The 26,378-nt window shown below is 35.0% G+C and overlaps 1 protein-coding gene across 1 annotated transcript in view; it reads right to left on the bottom strand.

Moving 5' to 3' along the window:
* Positions 1-13,277: 13,277 nt before the first annotated feature.
* Positions 13,278-26,378, bottom strand: part of ZNF804B (zinc finger protein 804B) — a 490,199-nt gene continuing 477,098 nt past the window's right edge. The window contains exons 3-4 of the mRNA XM_024131064.1: positions 22,761-22,891; positions 13,278-16,938 (exon numbers count right to left, since the gene is read on the bottom strand). Of these exons, the coding sequence (XP_023986832.1) occupies positions 13,278-16,938; positions 22,761-22,891 (3,792 nt within the window). The remainder of the gene's footprint in view (positions 16,939-22,760; positions 22,892-26,378) is intronic.

Genomic DNA, 26,378 nt, shown 5'->3' with positions numbered 1-26,378 from the left:
CTCATTGACATCTAGAACACTGGGATACCAAGTGGTACTCTAAAGGGGAGAGCCATCTCCAATATCTCCAAATATTGTTCCAAATGCTTGAAATACATCAAGTTTTTAGATCAGCTTGAAAGTATTATGGTAAAATTTAGAAGCTGTGTTGCTGACATCATTGGGAACTTTGTAAGTAACCAAAAACTTCTTGCACTAAGGGGACGGCCAGAGCTGGAAATATGATCCTGAGTAATGTTACTGATTAAATAGTCCATTTAATGGGAAAGCTGTATAGGACTAGTTTCTTTGAATATATTTCTATTCAGACAAAACAGGGAGATTCCATTAAGTCCTGGCAAAAACTGAAGAAAAGGGGTCACTGTCAAATCCACTTTCTGTGAATGAATAGAAATTTCACGGGATCATTTTGTGAAACGTCTGCCTAAGGAAAAAATCCTGGGAACTAGGAACTTTCAACTTTCCAAACTATTCCCTATATTCTAATTCTTTTCGATATTTTATATCATATATAAAAGTGAACTCAAAGGAAATATTGAAATATAGTTTTTTTATAACTCACTCTAATTTTTCTTGCTGAATATGGCAGGGAATGAAAAAGTAGATGAAGTTTTTCAAATTTACAGTTCTTCATACAAAGCATTTATTTTGTCTGACTATCCCTTGAATCCAGGGAGGCTAGGCTCATTCTTAACCTCTAATAAAAATATATAGATAGGGGTGTGTGTGTGTGTGTAAAGATTTTACAGTCTTTCTTAAAACATTTTCAGTTTTTAATTAAGCATTTATAATTTAAGACACATACAAAAACTTGCCTCTATGAGCCAAGTGTGAAAGAGTAATCCCATAAAAAGAATTATCCCATAAATACCAGGCAATAGGCATAAAAGAGGTTTAATGCTTAAAATCAACTGTTAAATAAATAATTGTGTAAGTGGAAAGAAACAGCTGAAAATATAATTCATCACAGAGGCAATTAAAAAAAATAATCTATTTTAGAATTCAGTATATAATTAGACTTCTTTCTATTTCATTTTCTTTCAAAGTATGCTTTGCTTAAGTGAAATAAAAAATAAAATGTTTGAGCCCACACTGACTAATTTGGGGGAAGTAAGAGGATGGCTCAGAATGTTCTCTATAGCAGCAATATATCAGAAGAAAAATAATGATCAGAAGAAAAATGTTAATCCAAAACTAAACCCTATGAATCAACCATCTGAAATTTGGAAATTACCCTAGAGAATAACCGGATATATCATTGATCACAAGCAAAATTCCGGGAAAAGTATTCTGAAAATCGCTAAGCTTTTTGCTCAACCAAATGTGAAAAAGTTCTTAAATGTTTCAGGATGCAGATTTTACAACTTAATACAAATAACTCAAATTGTCAAGTTATTCTTCATGTTGAGTCAACACCTACTTTTTTGTAGTATTTACTTTTTCTGCCCTAAAGAGAATGAATATGATCTTCCACAGTACACAGCTCTGTGCTACCTTTCAGATATTTAAAGTTAGAAGGTTATTCCCATTTATTTCTTTCCTCAGCAAGTGTTCTTTTCTTTGGAATGCACACATTGGTTTCATTTTTCACGTGGCAATTCCCAGAGTCTGTTCTACAAAACATTAATTCCATGAGATGGTGCACAGGCAAAAAATATATATATATATTTCTGTTATCATTACTTTTGGAAATTCAATATATTCTATTCTTCTTCTGGAAATGTCTAGTGGATACTGCTTGTCAAATATTCTGAGATATGCCAAAGTAAAGAAATAAAATGATTTAACCTAATACTTCTCTAAAATATTTGAAAATTGAACTTGTATTCAGTTAATAATTTTTGTAAATTCATAGAACTCATATGATTCATCAGTGTAAAAATATAAAATTAATCTGGTCTCTTAATTGGCCAGGTCTGCCACTTATGGATCCACTTCAGTTCACCAATAACTCTCTTAAATTGTGTCCCAGAACAGGGACTTCCCTGGTCTTGCAGTGGTTAAGACTCAGCACTCCCAATTCAGGGGGCCCAGGTTTGATCCTTGGTCAGAGAACTAGATCCCACATGCATGCCACAACTAAAAGCTCACACGCCACAACTAAGGAGACAGTGAGCTGCAACTAAGGAGCCCGCCTGCCACAACTAAGACCTGGCACAACCAAATAAATAAATAAATAAATAAATAAATAAATATATTTAAAAAATAATTGTGTCCCAAAACAATACATAGTTTTCCACAAGTGGTCTTTTTTCCCCCAAGTTCAAAAAAATACCCTTAAAGAATAAACTGAAGTGCTATCTTACACCACACAAAACATATTAACCCAAAATGGATTAGACTTCAATGTAAGATCTGAAACCATAAAACTCCTAGAAGAAAACATAGGTGGTAAGCTCCTTGACTTAGGTCTCAGCAATGATATTTTGGATTTGACACCAAAAGCTAAGGCAATAAAAGCAAAAATAAACAAGCGGCACTACATCAAACTAATAAGCTCCTGCACAACAAAGGAAACCACCAATGAAATGAAAAGGCAACCTACTGAATAGGAGAAAATATTTGCAAGTCATACATCTGATAAGGTGTTAACATTCAATATATATAAAGAATTCACACAACTCAATAGCAAAAGAAAATTCTGATTAACAAATGCGCAGAGTTCCTGAATAGACATTTTTGCAAAGAAGACAAACAGATAGCCAACATGTGGGTGAAAGATCTGCAACATCATTAATCATCAGGGAAATAAAAAACAAAACCACAGTGAGAGACCTTTCCCCTTGGTCCGATCTTCCTGCTTAAGGCAGGGAATGAGCTGCTGACTGGAGTGGACAGCAACCTTGCTGAGCATCAGAAAAGTGACCTAATAGAGCCAATGTGCAAGGACTAGAAAGTGAATTACAACAGGAGAAAATCAGACTTCTATGCAGTGGATGCTTAGATGCATTTTTAGAAGCCTAAGGTTGTCACCCAGAATTTAATGAGAAACCAGCAATGAATGGATGGGTCAAATGTAATGCAAAATAGCTGAACCTGAATGTTTTACAAAGCTGTGTAGCATACAGGGTCTTGGTGCTCCAGGCGGGGGTCAGGTCTGTGCCTCTGAGGTGGGAGAGCTGAGTTCAGAACATTGGTCCACCAGAGACCTCCCAGCTCCACATAATATCAAATGCCAAAAGCTCTCCCAGAGATCTCCATCTCAATGCAAAGACCCAGCTCCACTAAACAACCAGCAAGCTACAGTGCTGGACACCCTATGCCAAACAACTAGCAAGGCAGGAACACAACCACACCCATTAGCAGAGAGGTTACCTAAAATTATAATAAGTTCACAGACACCCCAAAACACATGACTGGACACAGTCCTGCCCACCAGAAAGACAAGACCCAGCCTCATCCACCAGAACACAGGCACTAGTTCCCTCCACCAGAAAGTCTACACAACCCACTGAAAAAACCTTAGCCACTGGGGGCAGACACCAAAAACAACAGGAACTATGAACTGGCAGCTTGCGAAAAGGAGACCCCAAACATAGTAAGTTAAGGAAAATGAGAAGACAGAGAAACACACAGTAGATGAAGGAGCAAGGTAAAAACTCCCCAGACCAAACAAATGAAGAGGAAACAGGCAGTCTACTTGAAAAAGAATTCAGAGTAATGATAGTAAAGATGATCCAAAATCTTGGAAATAAAACAGAGAAAATACAAGAAAAGTTTAACAAGGACCTAGAAGAACTAAAGAGCAAACACACAACGATCAACAACACAATAAATGAAATAAAAATTCTCTAGAACGAATCAATAGCAGAATAACTGAGGCAGAAGAATGGATAAGTGACCTGGAAGATAAAATAGTGGAAATAACTACCATAAAGCGGAATAAAGAAAAAGGAATGAAATGAATTGCAGACAGTGTCAGAGACCTCTGGGACAACATTAAATGCACAAACATTCGAATTATAGGGGTCCCAGAAGAAGAAGAGAAAAAGAAAGGGTCTGAGAAAATATTTGAAGAGATTGCAATTGAAAATTCCCTAACATGGAAAAGGAAATAGCCAAGTCCAGGAAGTGCAGAGAGTCCCATACAAGATAAATCCAAGGAGAAACATGCCAAGACACATATTAATCAAACTATCAAAAATTACATACAAAGAAAAAATATTAAAAGCAGTCAGGGAAAAGCAACAAATAACATACAAGGGAATCCTCATAAGGTTAACAGCTGATCTTTCAGTGGAAACTCTGCAAGCCAGAAGGGAGTGGCAGGACATATTTAAGGTGATGAAAGGGAAAAACGTACAACCAAGATTACTCTACCCAACAAGGATCTCATTCAGAATTGATGGAGAAATCAAAACCTTTACAGACAAGAAAAAGCTAAGAGAATTCAGCACCACCAAACCAGCTTTACAACAAATGCTAAAGGAAATTTTCTAGGCAGGAAAAACAAGAGAAGGAAAAAACCTACAATAACAAACACAAAACAATTAAGAAAATGGTAATAGGAGCATACATATCAATAATTACCTTAAATGTAAATGGATTAAATGCTCCAACCAAAAGACTATGCACCCAACATAGGAGCACCTCAATACATAAGGCAAATGCTAACAGCCATAAAAGGGGAAATCGACAGTAACACAATCATAGTAGGGGACCTCAACACCCCACTTCCACCAATGGACAGATCATCAAAAATGAAAATAAATAAGGAAACACAAGCTTTAAATGATACATTAAACAAGAGGGACTTGATTGATATTTATAGGACATTCCATCCAAAAACAACAGAATACACTTTTTGCTCAAGTGCTCATGGAACATTCTCCAGGATAGATCATATCTTGGGTCACAAATCAAGCCTTCATAAATTTATGAAAATTGAAATTGTATCAAGTATCTTTTCTGACCACAACGCTATGAGACTAGATATCAATTACAGGAAAAAATCTGTAAAAAATACAACCACATAGAGGCTAAACAATATACTACTAAATAACCAAGAGATTACTGAAGAAATCCAAAAGGAAATCCAAAAATACCTAGAAACAAATGACAATGAAAACATGACGATCCAAAACCTATGGGATGCAGCAATAGCAGTTCTAAGAGGGAAGTTTATAACAGTACAATGCTACCTCAAGAAACAAGAAACATCTCAAATAAACAACCTAAACTTACACCTAAAGCAATTAGAGAAAGAAGAATTAAACAAACCCAAGTTAGCAGAAGGAAAGAAATCATAAAGATCAGATCAGAAATAAATGAGAAAGAAATGAAGGAAACAAGAGCAAAGATCAATAAAACTAAAAGCTGGTTTCTTTAGAAGAGAAACAAAGTTGATAAACTACTAGCCAGACTCATCAAAAAAAAAAAAAGGGAGAAGACACAAATCAATAGAATTAGAAATTAAAAAGGAGAAGTAAAAACTGACACTGCAGAAATAGAAAGGATCATGAGAGATTACTACAAGCAACTGTATGCTAATAAAAGCGACAACCTGGAAGAAATGGACAAATTCTTAGACAAGCACAAACTTCCAAGACTGAACCAGGAAGAAATAGAAAATATAAACAGAACAATCACAAGCTCTGAAATTGAGACTGTGATTTAAAATCTTCCAACAAACAAAAGCCCAGGACCAGATGGCTTCACAGGCAAATTCTATCAAACATTTAGAGAAGATCTAACACCTATCCTTATCAAACTCTTCCAAAGTATAGCAGAGGGAGGAACACTCCCAAACTCATTCTACAAAGCCAGCATCACCCTGATACAAAAACCAGACAAAGATGTCACAAAGAAAAAAAACTACAGGCCAATATCACTGATGAACAAAGATGCAAAAATCCTCAACAAAATACAAGCAAACAGAATCCAACAGCACTTTAAAAGGATCATACACTAGGATCAAGTGGGGTTTATCCCAGGAATGCAAGGGTTCTTCAATATACACAAATCAATCAACGTGATAAACCATCCTAACAAATTGAAGGATAAAAACCATATGATCATCTCAATAGATGCAGAAAAAGCTTCTGACAACATTCAACACCCACTTATGATAAAAACCTTCTAGAAAGTAGGCATAGAGGGAACTTACCACAACATAATAAAGGCCATAGATGACAAACCCACAGCCAACATCATTCTGAATGGTGAAACACTGAAACCATTTCTACTAAGATCAGGAAAAAGACAAGGTTGCCCCTTCTCATAATAAAGAATAAAATACCTAGGAATAAACTTACCTAAGGAGACAAAATACCTGTATGCAGAAATCTATGACACTGATGAAATACTACTAGAGCTAATCAATGAATTTGGTAAAGTAGAAGGATAAAAAATTAATGCACAAAATTCTCTTGCATTCCTATACACTAATGATGAAAAATCTGAAAGGGAAATGAAGGAAACACTCCCATTTACCATTACAACAAAAAGAATAAAATACCTAGGAATAAACTTACCTAAGGAGACAAAATACCTGTATGCAGAAATCTATGACACTGATGAAATAAATTAAAGATGATACAAACAGATGGAAATATATACCATGTTCTTGGATTGGATGAAACAACATTGTGAAAATCACTATACTACCCAAAGCAATCTATAGATTTAGTGCAATCCCTATCAATCTACCAATGGCATTTTTCACAGAAGTAGAACAAAAAATTTCACAATTTGTATGGAAACACAAAAGACCCTGAATAGCCAGAGCAATCTTGAGAGAGAAAAACAGAGCTGGAGGAATCAGGCTCCCTGACTTCTGACTATATAATAAAGCTACAGTAATCAAGACAGTATGGTACTGGCACAAAAACAGAAATATAGATCAATGGAAACAGGATAGAAAGCCCAGAGATAAACCCATGCACATATGGTTACCTTATCTTTGATAAAAGGGGCAAGAGTATACAATGGAGAAAAGACAGCCTCTACAGTAAGTGGTGCTGGAAAACTGGGCAGCTATATGTAAAAGAATGAAATTAGAACATTCCCTAACAACATACACAAAAATAAACTTAAAATGGATTAAAGACCAAAATGTAAGCCCAGACACTATAAAACTCTTAGAGGAAAACATAGGCAGAAAACTCTGTGACATAAATCACAACAAGATCCTTATGGGCAGAAGACCTAAACAGACATTTCTCCAAAGAAGATATACAGATTGCCAACAAACACATGAAAGGATGCTCAACATCACTAATCATTAGAGAAATGCAAATCCAAACTGCAATTATGTATCACCTCATACTGGTCAGAATGGCCATCATCAAAAAATCTACAAACAATAAATGCTGGAGAGGGTATGTAGAAGAGGGGGAACCCTCTTGCAGTGTTGGTGGGAATGTAAATTGATATAGCCACTATGGAGAACAGTATGGAGGTGCCTTAAAAAAGTAAAAATAGAACTACCATACGACCCAGCAATCCCACTACTGGGTGTATACCCTGAGATAACCATAGTTCAAAAAGAGTCGTGTACCACAATGTTCATTGCAGCTCTATTTACAATAGCCAGGACATGGAAGCAACCTAAGTGCCCACAGACAGATGAATGGATAAAGAAGATGTGGCAGATATATACAATGGAATATTACTCAGCCATAAACAGAAACAAAATTGAGTTATTTGTAGTGAGGTGGATGAATCTAGAGTCTGTCATACACAGGGAAGTATGTCAGAAAGAGAAAGCAAATATCGTAGGCTAACACATATATATATGGAGTCTAAAAAAAAAAGACAATGGTTCTGAGGAACCTAGGGGCAGGACAGGAATAAAGACATAGACATAGAGAATGGACTTGAGGACATGGGGAGGGGGAAGGGTAAGCTGGGACAAAGTGAGAGAGCAGCATGGACATATATACACTACCAAATGTCAAATGGATAGCTAGTGGGAAGCAACCACATATCACAGGAGATCAGCTCAGTGCTTTGTGTCCACCTAGAGGGGTGGGATAGGGAGGGTGGGAGGGAGACACAAGAGGGAGGCCATATGGGGATATACGTATGCATATAGCTGATTCACTTTGTTATACAGCAGCAACTAACACAACAATGTAAAGCAATTATACTCCAATAAAGATGTTAAAAAATAATAAAAGTACTCATCATGAGAAAAAAATTTGTATCTACATATGGTGATGAATGTTAAATGGACTTATTGTGATGATCATTTTGCAATATATGCAAATATCAAATCATTATGGTTTATACCTTAATGTTATATAAATTATATATTAATAAAAGTAATTTTAAAAACTTAAAAGAATGCCATTTTTCTAATTCTGTGTAATTCCTTTAGAATAACCTAATATTTCATAACTTTTCGCCAGCTTCTTAACATCACCGGGTCCCATGGCACTTGTAATCTACTAAACCCTTCATCTTACTGATGAACTAGAATTAGGCTCTGTCTCCTCAACAGTCTATGTGTACAAGACTGTTAATTAAAGATAAATGTATGATTTGACATTTATTCGTGCTGAATTTCACCTTTCAAATTTTGTCCCATTTTTATGATTTTTGAATTTTTTTCACATGGTATTGTGCCATTCACTCCATTCCTGGTCCTCTTGGCTTTGTGTTTTCCTCTTGTTAGACATGCCTTCCATGATTTTGTCCACATTTTATGAAATGTTGAATATAACAGACTACAACACAAAGACTTGTAACCAGTCTCTACAACCCTCCCTCGAAATTGAAATTAGTCCACGTCTCAATACTCTTGGGGTAGAGTTGTTTAACTAGCAATTAAAGCACGTTTGCCATCTAGCACTGACTATTGTCCATAAGGATATTTATAAGAATCATAAAATGTCTCTCTATAAAATACCCACACATTTTACTATCTTTTGCCCCCAACTACCCACTTCACCACAATGTCTCTGGTCAAGGTAACAACCAAGCTCTACGTAACTAAAAGAATACTTAATTTTCTATCCTCTTCTTACCTGACTCAGCAACATGTGACAGGGTTGATCACTCTCACTTCTTTGAGTCACTTTCTTTACTTGCCTTATAGGCACACATTGTTCTGATTTTTTCCTATGAAACTTGGAAGTTCATCATGGTCTCGTTTTTATGGGAAAAAAATCTGAAAAAAATGGATATATGGTTCCTTCTACTTCCACTCTTAAAATCAGAGTGAACTAGGGCTCAGTCTCTGAACATTTTATCCACCCTACCTACCCCTGTTGGCATTACCTAGGCTAATGGCTTCAGATTCTTTCCATACATTAATAACTCCTGAAAGTATTTGTTCTTTTCACACCTCTACTCAAACTTCAGATTCATATTTCCAACTACCAACTCAATATCTCCACTTCAATATTTAACAGGCATCTCAAATAGAATTTTAAACCAATCCCCCTCTCCTCTCCTGTTCCTCCCACAGTATTCTGTATTTCAGTTAACAGTAAATCCATCCTCCTAGTTGCTTGTGCAAAAAGTACTGATATATCACCTCTGATTCCTTTCTTTGTCTTATACCTTACGCCCAATATGAAGCACATTTTCTCAGCCCTACCTTCAAAACAAATCCAGAGTCTCACCACATCTCAACATTTCCATTAGACTATCACTGAGCAAGTCACTGCATTCTCTTGCCTGAAACATTTCAATCTACTAATTGGCCTTCGTACTCCAATCTTCACTCCCCTAGCAATTATTCACAATGCAATAGCTGAATGACCCTGGTAAAATCTAAGAATAATCATGTTGCTCATCTGCTAAAGGTATCCAATAGTTTCCATCTCACAGTAGAAGCCAGTCATTATAATGGTTGGCATGATCCCAGATGATTTTGCTCCAAAATTATTTCTCTGACCTTATCTCCCATAATTCTGTCTCTGAAACCTTCTTTCCCAGGCACAGTGTTCTTATACTATCTTTTAAGTATGACAAGCATACACAACGAGTTGTTGAAACCTGGTCTTCTCTTAGCCTAGAATGCTCACTTCCTTCAGGTCTTTGCTGAAATATCACTTTCACAGTGAAGCTTCCTCTGACTACCCTATTTAAAATTGTACTTTAGCCACTACTCCTGCCCAAGCACCATTATCTACTTTTCCCTATTTATTTTCCTCAGTAGTGTTTATCATCATCTGGCATAGCATTATATCACGTGTCTATTCTGGTTTTTGTCTGCATGACTCAATTAGAATTAAATTATATTATGGCATTATTTCTAGTTTTGATTATTATTATATCAACAACAGTTAGATTACTGCCTAGCACATGGCCCTTAATATATACTTGTTAAATGAAAGAAAATAAAGTGAATAAAGGAAAAATAAAATACTTATGTTTTTGTACTATTTGTTTTTAGTATACCTGTTAGAGTTACTAATGATTGTCTTTTCATCTTCATTAAACACTCTGCTTAAAATTTTGTCTATAAATATGCTAACTTTTAAATCAGTAATACCTATATTAAATATTGTTCCTTTTATAAAAGTAGAGATGCTTGTTCTAACTTCTCTTCCAGTCTGCCTAATTTCTCAAGGATGATTGATGTCATGAGGTCTTCTTTAGGACATTTTAATATTCTATGGTAAGATTCTTGTAAATGTGAAGATTCAAACTTATTTGAAGTGGCAAGGAAATAATATTCTCTGTATGTTCCAAAATTCTTATCCATGTTGCTTCTATAATTTCCACTTTGAAGAACTTTCTCCTTAATAGGGAAAACAAAACAAAATCAGATTTAAGTAACACTACTTTATTATTATTGTTGTTGTTGTTATTAGATCATCTGCCTAGCAGTATGCAGAAGCAAAAAAAAGTCTTTTGAGTTTCCCAATAAATGGGATATTTAAAAGGCATTAACTTAATCTCTGTTCATTTTTTATCCATAGCTGTTGTCTTACTGTTTATGTATGTATGGTACTTGAACAATTACTCTGAATGTTTTCCTCATTCAGTTTATATTGGACTGTTTAAAGGACTACATTTTTCTGCCTCATTGGAATCTTTTGTAATGGTAGCTTTACTTATGTGATGCTACAACTTTTATAATTTCCTACCCTGGAATACAAGTTATCTTTTATTTAAATGGTGAAGTCTGCTTTCCCTTAGTCCAAGACAGTAAGTATATCCAGTGAACATTTTCATTGCTGATAATACAAGATAGTCATTTCCACGCCATCAATTCATATCAATCTATCCTTGTTAGTCAAAATTAAGTGCCCAGTAGAGGTTCTCTATTCTAACCTTCTGAGAGGTTAAATTGTCACCAAGAGAATTATAAATATTAACCAGGTGCTGTCTTTTTCATAATAAGACTTCTAGTGAATTCCCATAATTACTCTGTCTTGGTGCTACATCAGCTTTGTAATCTGTTTTAGGAAACAGTCATCCATATTACTTTTCCTTTTATGGGCTGGGCCATTTGTCATCTATTTTTATAAGAAATATTCCATTTATTTCACTTTTTTTGAATTCACTCAATGTTTATCAATGTTCTTTTATAATCACTTTTATGGAATTCCACACAAGTATAGAATTTCTTGCTATTTGATGTCTTGTTTCCATTTTTCTATTCCTTTTAGATAAGCTAGGCTTTTTCACTGCCATACTCCAGTCAAAATTTCCATCCCACAAGTTTCTGGTGATATCTAGGAAACTACATTGTTTCTTTATGTTAAAGTTTTTAATTCACTTTATTCTCTCTCTCTCTCTCTCTCTCTCTCTCTTCTCTCTTCATCTCTCTGTCAGCAGCATCAAAGATGTCCTTTCCTACTGTTTGCAAGTGTTAAGAACTTAACTTTTCAACTTAATTTTCCTCATCTGTACAGAGGAATGATAATACTGATCTCAAAATATCCATACATTTGTGAAGATTAAATGAGATAATGTGGGCCTAGTGTTCAACCTATCTTGGTGCACAGTAGGCCTTCAGTAAGTACAGCTCTCATTCCTGTGAAGCCAAGGCTGTATAAGCCATCCTTCTCATCTTCTAGTGGTGGAGGAGTTTGCATCATCATACATACAGTGGTGATGACTGATTACCTTTATTTTTGTTTAATTTGACTTTCTCTGAAACCCATGCTTATGGGGAATGTGCAGCCACACAAGTTTTCTTTCTTTTAATAATACAAAATAAACTTAACTGGAGGGCCATTGAGAAATATAGATATAAGAAATGCAAATTCTGTGGGTCAGAAAACATTTTGGATGAATGTTTAAAATCATTTGCAAAATTTTAGGAATGGTGATTTTATTCATCATCATTCATGGTATTTTATAAATATCTAGGAAAATTGAACAAAATACACTGAATACTTTTAAGATTTTTCTCGATAAATATCATGTAAAATTTTTGACATTTCCAAAGTTTTACTTCTCCAGTTATACATATGTTGGCTGAACACAGATTTCTGAGTAGGAGAATAAAGAAAACTTAACATTTTAGCCCCAATAATATTTGAAAGTTTGACCAATATATACAAAATATTACTCTGAGTATACTTTATTTTTTTATTTTGCATTATCAAATACTAATGATAGTTTATATATGTTTTCTTATACAAAAATTAAACATTATTAATTTTAGATGTTGGTGATTCTTACAATTACAAAATTCTCTTGACATAGAAGTGTGTGAAATGAAGTTAATTCAATCTTCCACAGAAACTCAGCCATACAATCTGCATAAGACTGTTTTGCATTGAAGAGTAGTTTTCAATCTGAATTAGTCAGAAAATTTCTTGCCATCTCTTATTTCCTATGAAAATATAGTTTATATTGGTTGAAACATTATATTGATTGAAAGGTTAGTCGACAGTGAACCATACGAACAATTTTTAACACATAATTTTCTTTCACTGACCTTTTATTATTACCTGATAAATAAAACCAAATGTGCATTCATTCATTCATTTGTTCACTTTTTCAACGAACACCTAGAAGATAGAGTATTATGTTTCATTTAATTTTCTTTGTAATATTAATGATCTGCCTAACTTTTTTCTATTTTTTATAACATTATATGAGAACTCATTCAAAAATATCTTTAACGTGTTTCCCTCTACCTTTCCATCAAACTACTTTAAATTTGTCCAATTATTTTTGCAAATTAAAAGAAATCCTTAAAATGCTTGTATTTCAATATTGGCAATTCAGTTCATATTTCTATATTGGTCACATTTTGCATTGGTACCACTATTTTAAATCTTATAATAATCAGACCACTTTAAATACATCATTTTGTACGTAGTGACAATTTGTTTATTTATCCAGAAGAGGGGCTTTAACACCTGTTAGTTCAAGTGAGCTGACACATTTAAGGCCTCTTTCACTCCATTTAATGGTTGCATCTGACTGGAGCAAGAATGATGGCAAAGATCTTGACCTTGAAACAGTGGATGAATTAAAGGATTCAAGTGGATGATAGAAGTTGTGGCTGGGTTGAAGTGAGGGCCAAACAATGTGGGGATAAATGCTGCAGGGGGCAGGGGCTGAAGTGTTATGTGAGATGGGTGGCAGGGAGCAGCAGTGACCAAGTGCAGGGGATGACCCGCTAAGAAAGTGGGGTGTGTAGGAATGATAGTTGGAGTCAGAGATGAAAATGTGAATGGATTAAAATGTGGCTGGGAAAGAGGATGCAGATGAGTTATAGGGAGGTGACTGCTATGGGCATTTATGGAAGCAGAGACAAAATGCTGCAGGAACGTGTGGTGGATGGTGGTGATAGAAGCCTGCTGGTGCCCTGGAACTGTCTGTACAGCAGAGGCTGGAGAGAAGGCAGTGGGCCCTGCAGCAGGCACAACTCGAAGATGCTTTGATAGGAGCTGTTTCTGCATATGCTGCTGGGCTTGTAGCTGTAGGAGCTTATATTTATCTATTTCATCAGGAGAAAATGTTATGGGCTGTTGAATTAATGGGGGAGAGAGAGATTTATGACACACTTCTAAGTCATCTGCTACTTTGTCATGCTTCTGCATAGTTCTGTCATAGTAAGAGTTTATATTCCCCTCTACCTGATTCATATGCCTGCTTACATCCTGTAAGTCTAGATTTATTTGGTCCTCTTTGGTCTCTGTTGAATCAGTAACACCAGTATATCTATTAGATGAGAAAGCACCAGGGAAATCTTTTGGTACTGGGTCACAGCTTTGAATAAAAGGTTGGACTTCACTAATTAATGATTTTGATTGTTCTTTTGTTGTTGGATACTTTTTCATATTTGGTAACTGAGACTCTGCTACTACGTGAATTATACCTTTAGAAAGATGATCATCACAATCAGTGTCTACTAAAACAGTAAAATCATTTGTCTGGGAATTTTTGACTTTGTCTTTGTCAATAGTTTTTTGCATTGCACTGCCTTTATCCTTTCTTCTTCTACTTGTGTTCTGTATTTTTTCAGACAAAGGCAATGCATGTCTGTTACAGCCTGGTGGTGTAAATTGCACTGTGCATTGGATTTGTGAAGGAGCCTCTGATTCATTTTTACAGCTGTTTGAAGAGACCTCAAAATGAGTTGATTGTTCCTGACATTTCTTGGCTTGTACTCTTTCTAAAAGACTTTTGGCTGTCAGGGGAGTCCTCTCTCCTTCTACAGTGTTCAACTCTGTGGTTTCGGAAGTGTTGCTTGAACAGTTCTTTAGAAGACAGCTGATATTCCCAGAGTTACATTGCATGGGTTTTACTTTTTCCAGATCACAAATATGAGGGCTGTCCAAAGACTGTTGACTTCTTTCACTTTTATTTAAGTAATACATTTTCTCTCTTGAGTAAGAGCCCAATCTGCTGTGCTGAGGTCCCTGGCAATTAGGTGGGTTTTCACTGTTTCCAGCACAAGAAAACCGTGAGCTAGAATCACAATGGGTGATTCTCTTGGATTTTGGCCCTGAAAATTGTTGATTTTTGCCCAGTTTATATTTTTCTCTGCAGTGACCATAACCATGTTTTGAATATTTTTCATTTTTAACTGATTCCCACAACTTGCAGCCCCTGTCACTCTGGGTTTCAGACTGTGGGCAGTCACTCTTTGCTAGCTCATCAGATAAGAAGAGACAGCTGTGCTTTTGGCGTTTCCGTTTGTGCCTTTCAACTGAGTTGTGTTCTCTTTTACAAAAGTAGAGCAAATTACCTCTACCATGAGCACTGGACCTATGCTTTGAACAAGTACTTCTCAAGCTGGATGTACTGCCAGGGGATGTGTCTGAAGGGTTAGAACATGTATTCAGAGACACCTTTGGAGAACTTATCTTGTAACTTGCTTTTCCACATCCAGAAACCCTGCTGGTCATACTGATGTGGTTGCTATTCAAAATTACACTGAAGTCCTTCCCATGGTCACCGTGGCCCCTTACTGTGTAAGGACCAGAATTCCAGGTGAATTTATTCCCATCTTCAAAATCCAAATGAGGATTACAGGAAATCAGTTTATGTTTTTTAGACCTAGAGATATAAGGAGAAAAAGATAGGCCCTCATTTGCATCATTTAGAATTACCCTTTGGCAGCTTTGCCAGTGGGCCCTTGAAGGTTCCTTAAGTTCATTATCACTATTATTATTCTTTCTTACACAGTTCTTTAGAGAGATATCAAGGTAAGCAGGCACTTCAGGATTTTTCATTTCCAAATCACTTGCACTAAAATTATGTTCACTCGCACTGGGCTCAGAATTGTTGTAGCCCAAATTATATTTTCTCTGGAAATTTTCCCAATCTGGATTAGCTATCATCATCTTTGGTTTCAGAGACGGATTATCTTCTTGGATCAGTTTTTGTTGGTCTTTAATTAAACCTGAGACTTGGTTTTCCATTGTAGTCTTCATTTCTGAGGGCTGTTCCAGCAATTCTGTTTTTAAGTCCTCTGGATCATGGCCATCCTTTGTGTTTCGAGAAAGTTTAAAATCAAAATATAATGGGTTGCAGCCATAAGAGATACAGGGCTCTGTTTTTGTAAAGAGAAGCAGTTCCGTAGGCCATTGGAGAGTGGTATGGCCATCCTTGCTTTGTACGTGGAGATAAGGCAGTGGTTTGGACTTCACATCACGGGGATATGCCTCTCTTACAAGATTTTGTACATTTCTGCTAACTTTTTCTATTTTATCTAATGATTTTTCTTTCTTCTCCTTTCTGGAGTTGGGATTCAGACGAACTGTACTACTTTGTTCACTTGGCTCTATTGATGGAAGCTCATCCAAACATTCCAATATCCTGGCATCACTGTGCTTGTAAATGTTTGGTGTGCTGGAGGAAATATTTGCTTGGCATGAGTGATTATTGAGGTTTTCTGAAGTGTTCTTCAATGTATTTCTAGTTTCCTTTGCTCTGCTGGAAGGAGTAAAATCCACATCTGAAAGATGAATGTTAGATTTACTGAATGAAGCATGAATGCCAATAGAATCTTCTAGTGTTTCATCAACAGAGTCATTTTTGTCTTGCAAAATTTCAGAACTTATGGAGAAGGTATTGTGTAAAATACTTTCCAGGTGGGTTGATAAGATGTTTCTATCTTTTTCCTTAGTGAGGTGTGTATCTTCATTTGCAAACCTGCAGCACATGCATTTCTCTGTGGTTTGTTTTGTTTTATAGATGGGTGACTTGTTACAGTCGTGGGTTTCTTCTGTGTTCTCACTGAAAACTGATGCTGAAGATTCTAATTTTAGATGCACTTTTCTGGAAAAAGAAAATGACACTCCTGTCCTGTGATTTGCATTGCTAAGATTTGAGGATGTTTGTGGTACCTGATTTCCAAACAAATGTCTGTCCGTTTGTAACTGGTGTTGATTTGGTGTGGTGGACTGCTGTTTATCGGAAATGCTTCTGGAGGGATTCTTTCCTTTAAGGAGAAGAGCACTCTTCATGCACGATACCTTTCTGCCACTCTTAACTGGGAAAATTCCTTGCTGGAGTTGCTTTTCTATAGCTACCCTGGGGGCTTTGTATGCTGGTCCATTTCCAGAAACACTGTAAATAGAATAAATATTTAAATGATTAAGACATCAGATTTGAAATCTTACCTATATGTGAACATTTTATAGTGTTTGATGATGGGTTCTGATACTATTTATGAACTATGTCTACGGTAATGTAACAATTTCACTATGCTTATATAACTCAGTATATCTATGTTTTATAGTGGCTATTTCTAAAATGCATCTCAAGTGGATTCTTTTGAAATTAGCAAAAAGCAATAGCAGGTGAATATCTTATGCTAGTGTTGCAAAAGAAAATAAAGTATCGCATTTACATCACATTATGTCCTCCAGAACCTACTAATGCTTTGGGATACAGATTTAACATTATTTTGCAAAGAGTTCTCCAATCAGTGCCTTCACCTAAATAGGAAATAAAATGGAATTAAAAGTCACTTCCAAAGCATAAACTTATCTCTTTTATTTGCTTTTTTGTTTAAAGTTCTAGCATTCTATAATTTTTGTTTCCTCAGTCTTAAAATTCTTTCATGTTTGTTTCCTTTTGAAACAGGATACTTAGTTCTTTATTTATGATTTGTCATTAATTTGATCAATTATAAGAAAGTAATACACATTTACATGCCATCTCAATATCTTCAATTAGTCTGAAATCCTTTTTTTAGCTTCTTACTCACCAAAATATTTTTCTTCTACCTTTTTTTTTGCATATATGTTTTATCTTTTAACAGATTTTTAAAGATTACTCATTCTATTGAGCTTAACTAGTAATTCAGTCAGAAAACTGGAAAGAGCCATACATACAAGAGATGAAACTCTTCAGATTAAAATTGCCTCTAATGTTCTATCTATGAAACCTCTATGACAAAACAAATCTTATAGAAGGGAAAGCAATATAAATCACATCATTTTGAGTTGGCTTTCTTTTCCTTTTTCTTGCTTTGAGCTGGCTTGCTTTGAGCTGCTTTGCTTGTTTGCTTTGAGTTGGCTTGCTTTTCCTTTTTTTTCATATTCTTGGATGTGTTTTGTTGGCCTTTTTCTATTTTCAAATTTTACTTCATTCTTATGCAGTCATTTATTGCTTGAGTAAACAGTACTAAAACAACCGATATCTTTTCCATATGTAGCTTAAATTCTAACGGGGAGGAGTCCTTTCCTAGCCCTGCATCTGAGAAATTCTTTCTTATTGCCTTTACTTAACTATTCAGCCAACTGTAATAGAACTCTGGTGTCACATTCCTTTTGTCCACCAAATTTCATGTACATTGCTTCACTGTCTTTATATGTTTACTATTACAGAGACATATTTAATTAGCCTCCTTTTATTCATATTGAAACAGATCTGCTCATGTATTTATATGGTTTTATAAATTTTCCTTTTTATATTTTGTTATATTTATTACATATAACAAATTATTTATATATACATAACACTTTACCAGGCCATAGTTACAAATTAATTTCTTTTGGTTAATTTTTGCCAGTATTTCTGAGCACTTTCAATTCAAGTTTCTTCAGCTCAGATACATTTTCTTCTCTGACGTCTCTGATTATTTCTTCTTCCCTGTCCTAGTTTCTTATCCTGGAATTTATAAGTTAAATTTATTTGCTCTCATGAATATATCTTTGGTCTTATTACTTATATTAGTACTCTAGTATTTTTAGTCTTTTGTTCTGGTTCAGAAAAAAAATTTTGTTTTTAATTTGTTTTATGGATTCAATATTTTACACTGTCCAATATGTTGTTTACTATACCCATACAAATTTTAATTTATAAACAATAATTTTAGCCACCAGTCCTTAATAATTTCAGATTGTCCTCTCTCCATGAACTAATAATGTCTGTAGCTTTAGAGCTGAGTGCTCCTTTGAATCTTGTGGAAAACTAACTTCAGAAAAAATTTTAAAGTGTCTGCTCCTTACAGTAACTATTTCATAATGAAAGCTTTTCTCTTATTCATAACATTAATCTTCTTTTTTGAATCATTTTTTACATTCTTTAGAGAGGGTGTTTAGGCATATTTAATATGAGAAATGGAAATACTCTAAGATGGTATACAGATTACTGGATATTTCTTTCAAACATAAAGAGAAATAGGAAGCATAGAGGTTTACTATAGTTATTGGTCTTTTGAAAAGGTGCCTGTAGCCTGGGGATAGAAGGATGAGGTTTAGAAACATCTGCAGCACTGAATTTTGCCTCGGTGACAAAAAGATTCTTTGCCATATTTTCCATTACTTTGGAGTAAGTAGGAGTAATACATCTGTATTAAGTTACCTTCTCTAGGAACTTCAATCTGATATTATCTGCACTACACTTAGCAAAAATTATTTCAAAAGTCTGTTGTATGTATATCATCACTCTACCCCTTCTGATTCCATTATGATGCAGATATTTGACTATTTTTATATTCCATTTTTTTCCTTAATAATATTTTTGCTTATTATTCTGGCACTGTTTTGTGCATTTTCTTGCTTTGATTTATGTTAGTCTAAACATTCTTTCCTATATTGCTGTTTCCTTTTACCATTTATCTTTCTAATATGTGTAAGCTTCTTCCTTTTATATTCTTTCAAATATTTTTAAACGTCTTTGCTCTTATTGTTTTTGTATTACATTTTGCTCTCCTTGTCCTTATTCTTGTTCTCACTTTACAGTTCAATATACACTTATGATTATATTTTTTCACAAGTTTAACATTTTATCCTCATTATTAGTATTTTATACCTCTTATTTTTATGCTTTAAACTTTTATCTCATTGGTTTGTAAACTTTAATTTCCCCTGTCTTAATTTTTTTTTTTTTTTTGGCCACACTGCAAGGCATGTGGGATCTTAGCTCTCTGACCAGGGATCATACCTGAGCCCCCTGCATTGGAAGTGAAAAGTCTTAACCACTGGACCTCCAGGGAAGGCCCTACCCCTATTTTAAATCTAATTTGCTTTTATTATTTTTTAAAATCCTAGTTTTCTATCTTTGTGGTATTTAAAATTCTATTATTTTAATTCAAGTTTATGCCTTATGATGTAGTTAAAGGTTTAATCTTTATAGTCATACCCTTATTTATGATTTCACTGTCTCCTCTAGAACATTTAGTTTATTTCTGTATTTTTTTACATAATTATTTTTATTTATAATTTTAAAATGACATTAGTTAGCCCTTTAGTTCTTATTAATGGATTGTCCACTCCAATAGTTCCCCCCAACTTCTAGTTCTTGGTAATTCAGCATATGCACAATTTAATTCTCTCCTGTCCAAGAAGTACATTTTCCAAACAGGAAACAAAGTACATCAAAATAACATGATTTCTTTAAGTGATGTAATTTCCTAATGTCCCACATTATCCAGCTCTTATGTAAAGAACTTTATATTCTCAGAATCAATGGTCCTACAATTTTTAAAATTTGAAAAAATGTCCATATCAAGATGCACTATACTTAGACTTACACATAGTAGAAGTTTACAAACAGAGTGACTCTCTCCCCTCCCCTAATAAAAGAACTAGTTTTGCTGAGGAACCACGTTGGGTTGATCTACCCAAGAGCTGACCAAGGTTGACTGCCCTTTTCAAGATCCATTAACAGTTTTCTGCCATCATTTTTTTCATCGGTCAGATTCAAATATTCTTACTACCAGTAAATTCACCTCTCTTCTCCACAGGGCCATGGAAGAACCTTCTTATTATCTGTAGCATCTTACTCAGAAGCCCTCATTATGAGAATAAAGGACAAAGGTTTTCCAGGGGAGAAGTAACCCAGGTGATTTTTTTTTCACTTGTCAATTCAGCTGCCAAAATGAAAATATTTAATAATGCTATTAAGTGACTTCCCTTAGGCCATGAGGCTACTTAATCAGAGAGAACAATTGCCTGGAGGGCAGATGGAAGGTAATAGAAAAAGAATGAAATAATTTGCCTAGTTCCAAGTTATGTATCTGGAAAGCTGAATACCCATCATTTCCCTAACAATATGATCAGATTGGGACCTAGAGAGCCTACCTACTCTATAGAGATATGGTTAGGTTTGTGTCTGTTTAATTGATAAGATTTTTAAAGGGCAGCTCAACCCCAGTAGAGTATATCTTTTAATTTCTTTTACTTTGGAAGACACTTCATGGGTAGATCTACAAACTTAGAACTTCTAAATGAAAACATCATCACCATCACTATCATCATCATCAAGGCTCCTCTGATCCTTTGTCTATTTCTTCCAAAAGAAAATACAGAATTAGTAAGGAGAAATGTCAAAGTGTGACAACTTGCGTAGTAACAGAAGAACGAAAATTACATTAAGGCTACTCAGATTTTCTGTTGTGTGGCCTTAAAGAACCTATCTAAAGTGTGTATCTCTATAGAGAGGCTTGTCTTATTTTTTCAGTTTTTTTGTACCTCGTAATTAATCACCCAGGAATTAACATCTTCCCTCAATTTTCTCCTGCATGCCACCTAATAACCGTTAGACTTTTCCTTCTAAGTCCTGTTTTGACAAGGGCTGTCTGATATCTTATTGACAATGTGTTTGAATAACATACTTTAAGATCCTCACTGTGTTGGCAAGTAAAAAGTTCAGTACCAGATATGTGTCCTGTTTCTATGATCATATGCTCCCTAAGAGCATGCATTTTTGTATTAACCTCACCTCTGGACACATGGTCTTCCAAACTTTATTTTTTCTTTATACCAAATTTCTCACTTATTTTTAATATGATTATCTTTTCTTGTATTTTTATAGGCAAATTAAATTACTCTAAGACAGTGGTGCAAATACATGAATATTTGAAGGCTGAATATTGTGTCTTTACTCATAATTGGTCCTGAAAATAAATATTTTCTTAAAAGTAAATATGAGGTCTAATATTTTATGCTAATATAATAGAGTTGTTCACTCCCAAGCTTATTGTATATCGTTTTTTTCTTTTTTTATAAATTTATTTATTTATTTTTGGCTACTTTGGGCCTTCGTTGCTGCATGTGGGCTTTCTCTAGTTGTGGCGAGCAGGGACTACTCTTCATTGTGGTGTGCGGGCTTCTCATTGCGGTGGCTTCTCTTGTTGCAGAGCATGGGCTCTAGGCGAATGGGCTTCAGTAGTTGTGGCACGCAGGCTCAGTAGTTGTGGCTCACGGACTTAGTTACTCGGAGGCATGTGGGATCTTCCTGGACCAGGGCTCGAATCTGTGTCCCCTGCATTGGCAGGCGGATTCTTAACTACTGCACCACCAGGGAAGTCCTGTATATTGTTTTTCATTTAAACAATAGGAGTTTAAATTCTGGCACAGAGCTATAAGTTTTACAATTCACCAGAATGCTGTCAACTACATTAATTAGCTACATTAGTGTTCTACATTATGATTCATATGAACACAAATCACAATCTGCAAATGTAATTGAGTTTCAGGTAACAATCTCCTCACTTCAAAACGTTCAGCAGACAATGATAGTGCCATTTATTCTAGTTTCAGGGTGTGTGCAGAAGAATGCACAGAAGATTTAGTTCCTCCCCAAAAAGATGCACTGCTATTTATGGTTTTCAAAATTAATATTACAAAACTCAAAATAATTAAAGAGATATATAGATCCATATAAGTCACCTGGATAGAATAAATGCTAGTATATTAGAATCATTCTTGGATCATTTCATTAAAGAACACATTAACAATAATGGGAAAGAAAAAACCCAGATGTCAAAGTCATTAATTTACAGACTTTTAACTATTAGGAACATTTGCCTTCAGATATATCTGTTGATTAATTATCATTTGTTTATGTTGTTATAGTGAACCAAGTAAATTTATCACTGAAATTTCCCCAGAAGTTGAAGAGAGTTTTGAACCATCTTAGGCACCTTTAATTCTTACCATTCAGACTGTTGCCTTAACTCAGCCAGCTGATGAAGTCGCTTAAGTGCTTTTTCTTGTTTCTTTTCATCTTTCCATGACTTGGAAGCTACATTTCTAGCAAATTCACGTTGCTTTAATTCTTTCAGTCTCTGTGGACAAAAGAAGACAAACAGAAAGGACACTATGAATAAGTAATATATCTTTTTCCATCCAAAAACTTCCTTTTTAAACTTTGTCCTGGGTACAAAGGTGAATTTTTGGATAGGGAGAATAAAAGCACCTTCTCCATCAATTCTATTCTCTGCTCCAAGAAAAATTTAGTTGTCAACTGGGTTATTTATGAAAGCTTGTCACAGTCACTGCAAAAATGTGCTGCAAAGTTGGACCCCAGTCCTGACAAGGACCACCCTGGGTATGTATTTACAATCATCTCTGTGCCTGTGAAAACATAAATGGGGAAAATGTGCAATATATAAATGTGTATAAAGGGAGAGGAAGTTATGGGATGCACTTTCCTCCATGCACTGTCCCCAGCCCTCTCACTTATAAAACATATTTACTCTCATTCCTGAAAATTGGTGTGATTAAATACACTGGGTGAAATGAGCTTGTTTCAGTAAAGAACATCTGTTATTGTGAAAAGATTTAGTTCAAAGCTCTAAATGCAATTCTTAATTCATTTTTTTTCTGGTGGAGATATTTATCCAATTCAAATTTCTATATTTTATCCAGGAGGAAAAAAATGGGTCGGGTATTTAAACTCAGGATAGAGGCTTGGCCTTGCTTGATTTAAATTTAGTTACCACTTCTTTTAATTAATCTTTTCTGTAAAACAATTGGCTTACCTGAAGATTAGATGTTACTCATTACCTGTTTAGATTTCTACTTCAGAATCTGTCGCTAAGCTTACCTAATGATATTGAACAAATTGAGAAACAGCCACAATCAAATGAGCAACTTGAAGTTTGGGTCTTAATCCTGATGTAAAAGTATGTTTGTAGATTAGCCTTTCTTAACCCATATAAAGTGACTTTAAACTCCCTGAAATCTGTGTCCATTTAATCTGCTTTTATCTCCCAAATCAAGTATAAAAACATGTTTTCCAGGAATGGCAAAAACTACATAGCTATCAAGTGAGATAATAACGTTGTAGTAGACTATTCCCCGCCCCCCCCCCCCATAGAACAAGTGCCAAGACCTTTAACAATCATGAGATTCCTTCTTGAAAGGGAACATACTCAGGGGAGATGATAGCCAAATAACTGCTTCCAAGCTAAGTATTTAAGGAAGGAGGCAGAGTATACTTTCAAAGAGAGAATATTCTGAGCACAAAGAACAAGTTCTTCACAGAACTAGAAACAGCCACAGGGAGAAGAGTAGTGTCAACCTGAACTCGTTTTTTGACAAAAGCTTCAGAGCCTTTTAAAAACAAGAAGATTTCAAAAAATAAAATTATGGCCCATGTGTTATCAGGGAAAAAAAAAGGATAAACAATTCGCTAGAGCTGATAACAGCACAGGGTCTAAACCTTAAAGGATAGTCTTGGTCAGAAGACAAAAAGGCTTATAAAAATTTGCATTTCTACTACCCTTCTACTCACTTCCTCAGCCCCCATGTGCATAATAATCTAGTTCTTGGGGTTAAGGCTTATCTTATGAGTAAAGACCTTTTGGAAATCATACAACATAATTTAGGAGCCCACAGAGAATGCAGTTCAACTGCATCAAAGAAAGGCCATGGTTACTTTGGTAAAGAGGAGAGGGATTTTTTTTTTTTTAACTCTCAGTTACTTCTGAACATAAAATACTCTACAATATATTTATTTAATATTTGATATTACTAGTACATAAAACCTGAACCACCTAGGAGAGGAAGCTGATTCATTTACTCACAATATCTGATACTTGAATCTCATTAATGGAATCTTGTTTGAAACTTCCAGGTATACCTGTTTTTTTCATTAGCCTTTCAGATTCCAATACTGTACTCCTATATCTGAGTTACAGAAATGATTGAGAATTTGGTCTCATTCATCCAACAGCAAATACTGTTAACTCCTACTATGTACTAGGGATATAGAAATGTACAAATCAACTATTTTTCCCTCAAGGGACACAGACAAATGAACAGATACTTTTATAAGATAGTATTGAGTTTCTTAACAGGAGTGGACACAAGATGCTTTGGAAGCACACAGGAAAAGTTAAGATAGATTGGGGGGTGGGATGGAGAATTGCTGTGTCGAGGAAGTCAGCAAAGTTAAAATACTTTTAAGGAACACAGAACACTGGAAGAAGACCTCTAGCCACAGTCTTGGCTTGGCCCATGCCGAGTGCTCAAGACTACGCAAACGAATCCCCCCAGAGATCTGCAGAGGGAACCCTTCAAAATTTCAGCATACTGATTAGCAGTGCATGTGTGTGAGGCAACTATTCCAGGCCAAGAAAAGAACCACCTGCAATAACTAAAGGAAACAATGCCTAGCATTCATATAGAACCAGGAATAGTGCCTGTTCTTACCAACAAAAGTAGAAAAGCTCTTGGGACATAGAGTAGAGAATTCAGGGAGTCTTGCTTCACTAGACAATAATTAGCCATAGATTGAGCACTAGTCTACATTTGCCTAACAAATGATTTTCATCATTTTATCAAGAAATAAAAGGATAAATCTGATTCCAAGTAACATAACTGCATTTCAGAACCAAATTCAAGAATATTAAAAAAATACAAAAATTCACAAACAAGGGAAAATTAATGATATCCAACATACAATCAGAGATTTTTAGACATGCAAAGAAGTGACAAAACACAGCCAAAAATGAGGAAGTCAACCAACTAAAACCAATACAGAACTGACACAGATGATAGTATTGGCAGAACACTGCATTAAGACAGTTATAACTGTATACCATATATTCAAAAAGTAGAAAAGACACAGTGGACAATTGTGTGATTGGAGTCTCTGAAGAAAGGGGAGGGAATATTTGCAAATATAATGGGTGAAAATATTCCAAATTTTCTGAAAACTATAAATCCACAGATTCCCACCCCCACCCCCCAAAACCTCAAGCACAAGTAACATGAAGACAACTACACCAAGGCTCAACATAATCAAATTTTTCAAAACCAGGAAAAAAGTGAAAATTTTTAAAAGCATCCAGAGAGAAAAGACATATTTCTGTACAGAAGAATGAATACTAGGATGGCAGAAGAATTCTCATTGGAAATAAGCAATGGAGAATACAATGGAGCAACAACTTGAAATTTCTGAAAAAAAATTTAAAACTTTTAAAAATAAAATTCTATACCCAGTGAAAATATCCTTTTAAAAAAAAGGTGAAAGAGAGATGATTTCAAACATTAAAAGCTGAAAGAATTTAACAGCAGCACACCCACATGATAAGAAATAAAGAATATCACTGAAGAAAAGGAAAATATTAACAGGTAGATATATGTGTCTACAAAAAAGAATGAACACCAGAAATAGTAACTATAATGATGAATAAGACATATTCTTTATTATTTGAACATATCTGGACTGTTTTACAAAAAGGCAATAGCTATGTTTTTTGGTGTTTATAACAAATTTATAAATAAAATATTTGAAAATGATAGCTTAAAGCCCAAGAGAGGAGA

This window comes from Physeter macrocephalus, chromosome 5 (genome assembly GCF_002837175.3).
Source record: "Physeter macrocephalus isolate SW-GA chromosome 5, ASM283717v5, whole genome shotgun sequence".
Classification (NCBI taxonomy): Eukaryota; Metazoa; Chordata; class Mammalia; order Artiodactyla; family Physeteridae; genus Physeter; species Physeter macrocephalus.
Note: the sequence above shows the minus strand (reverse complement) of the source record. Positions and strands in the feature narration are given on the sequence as shown.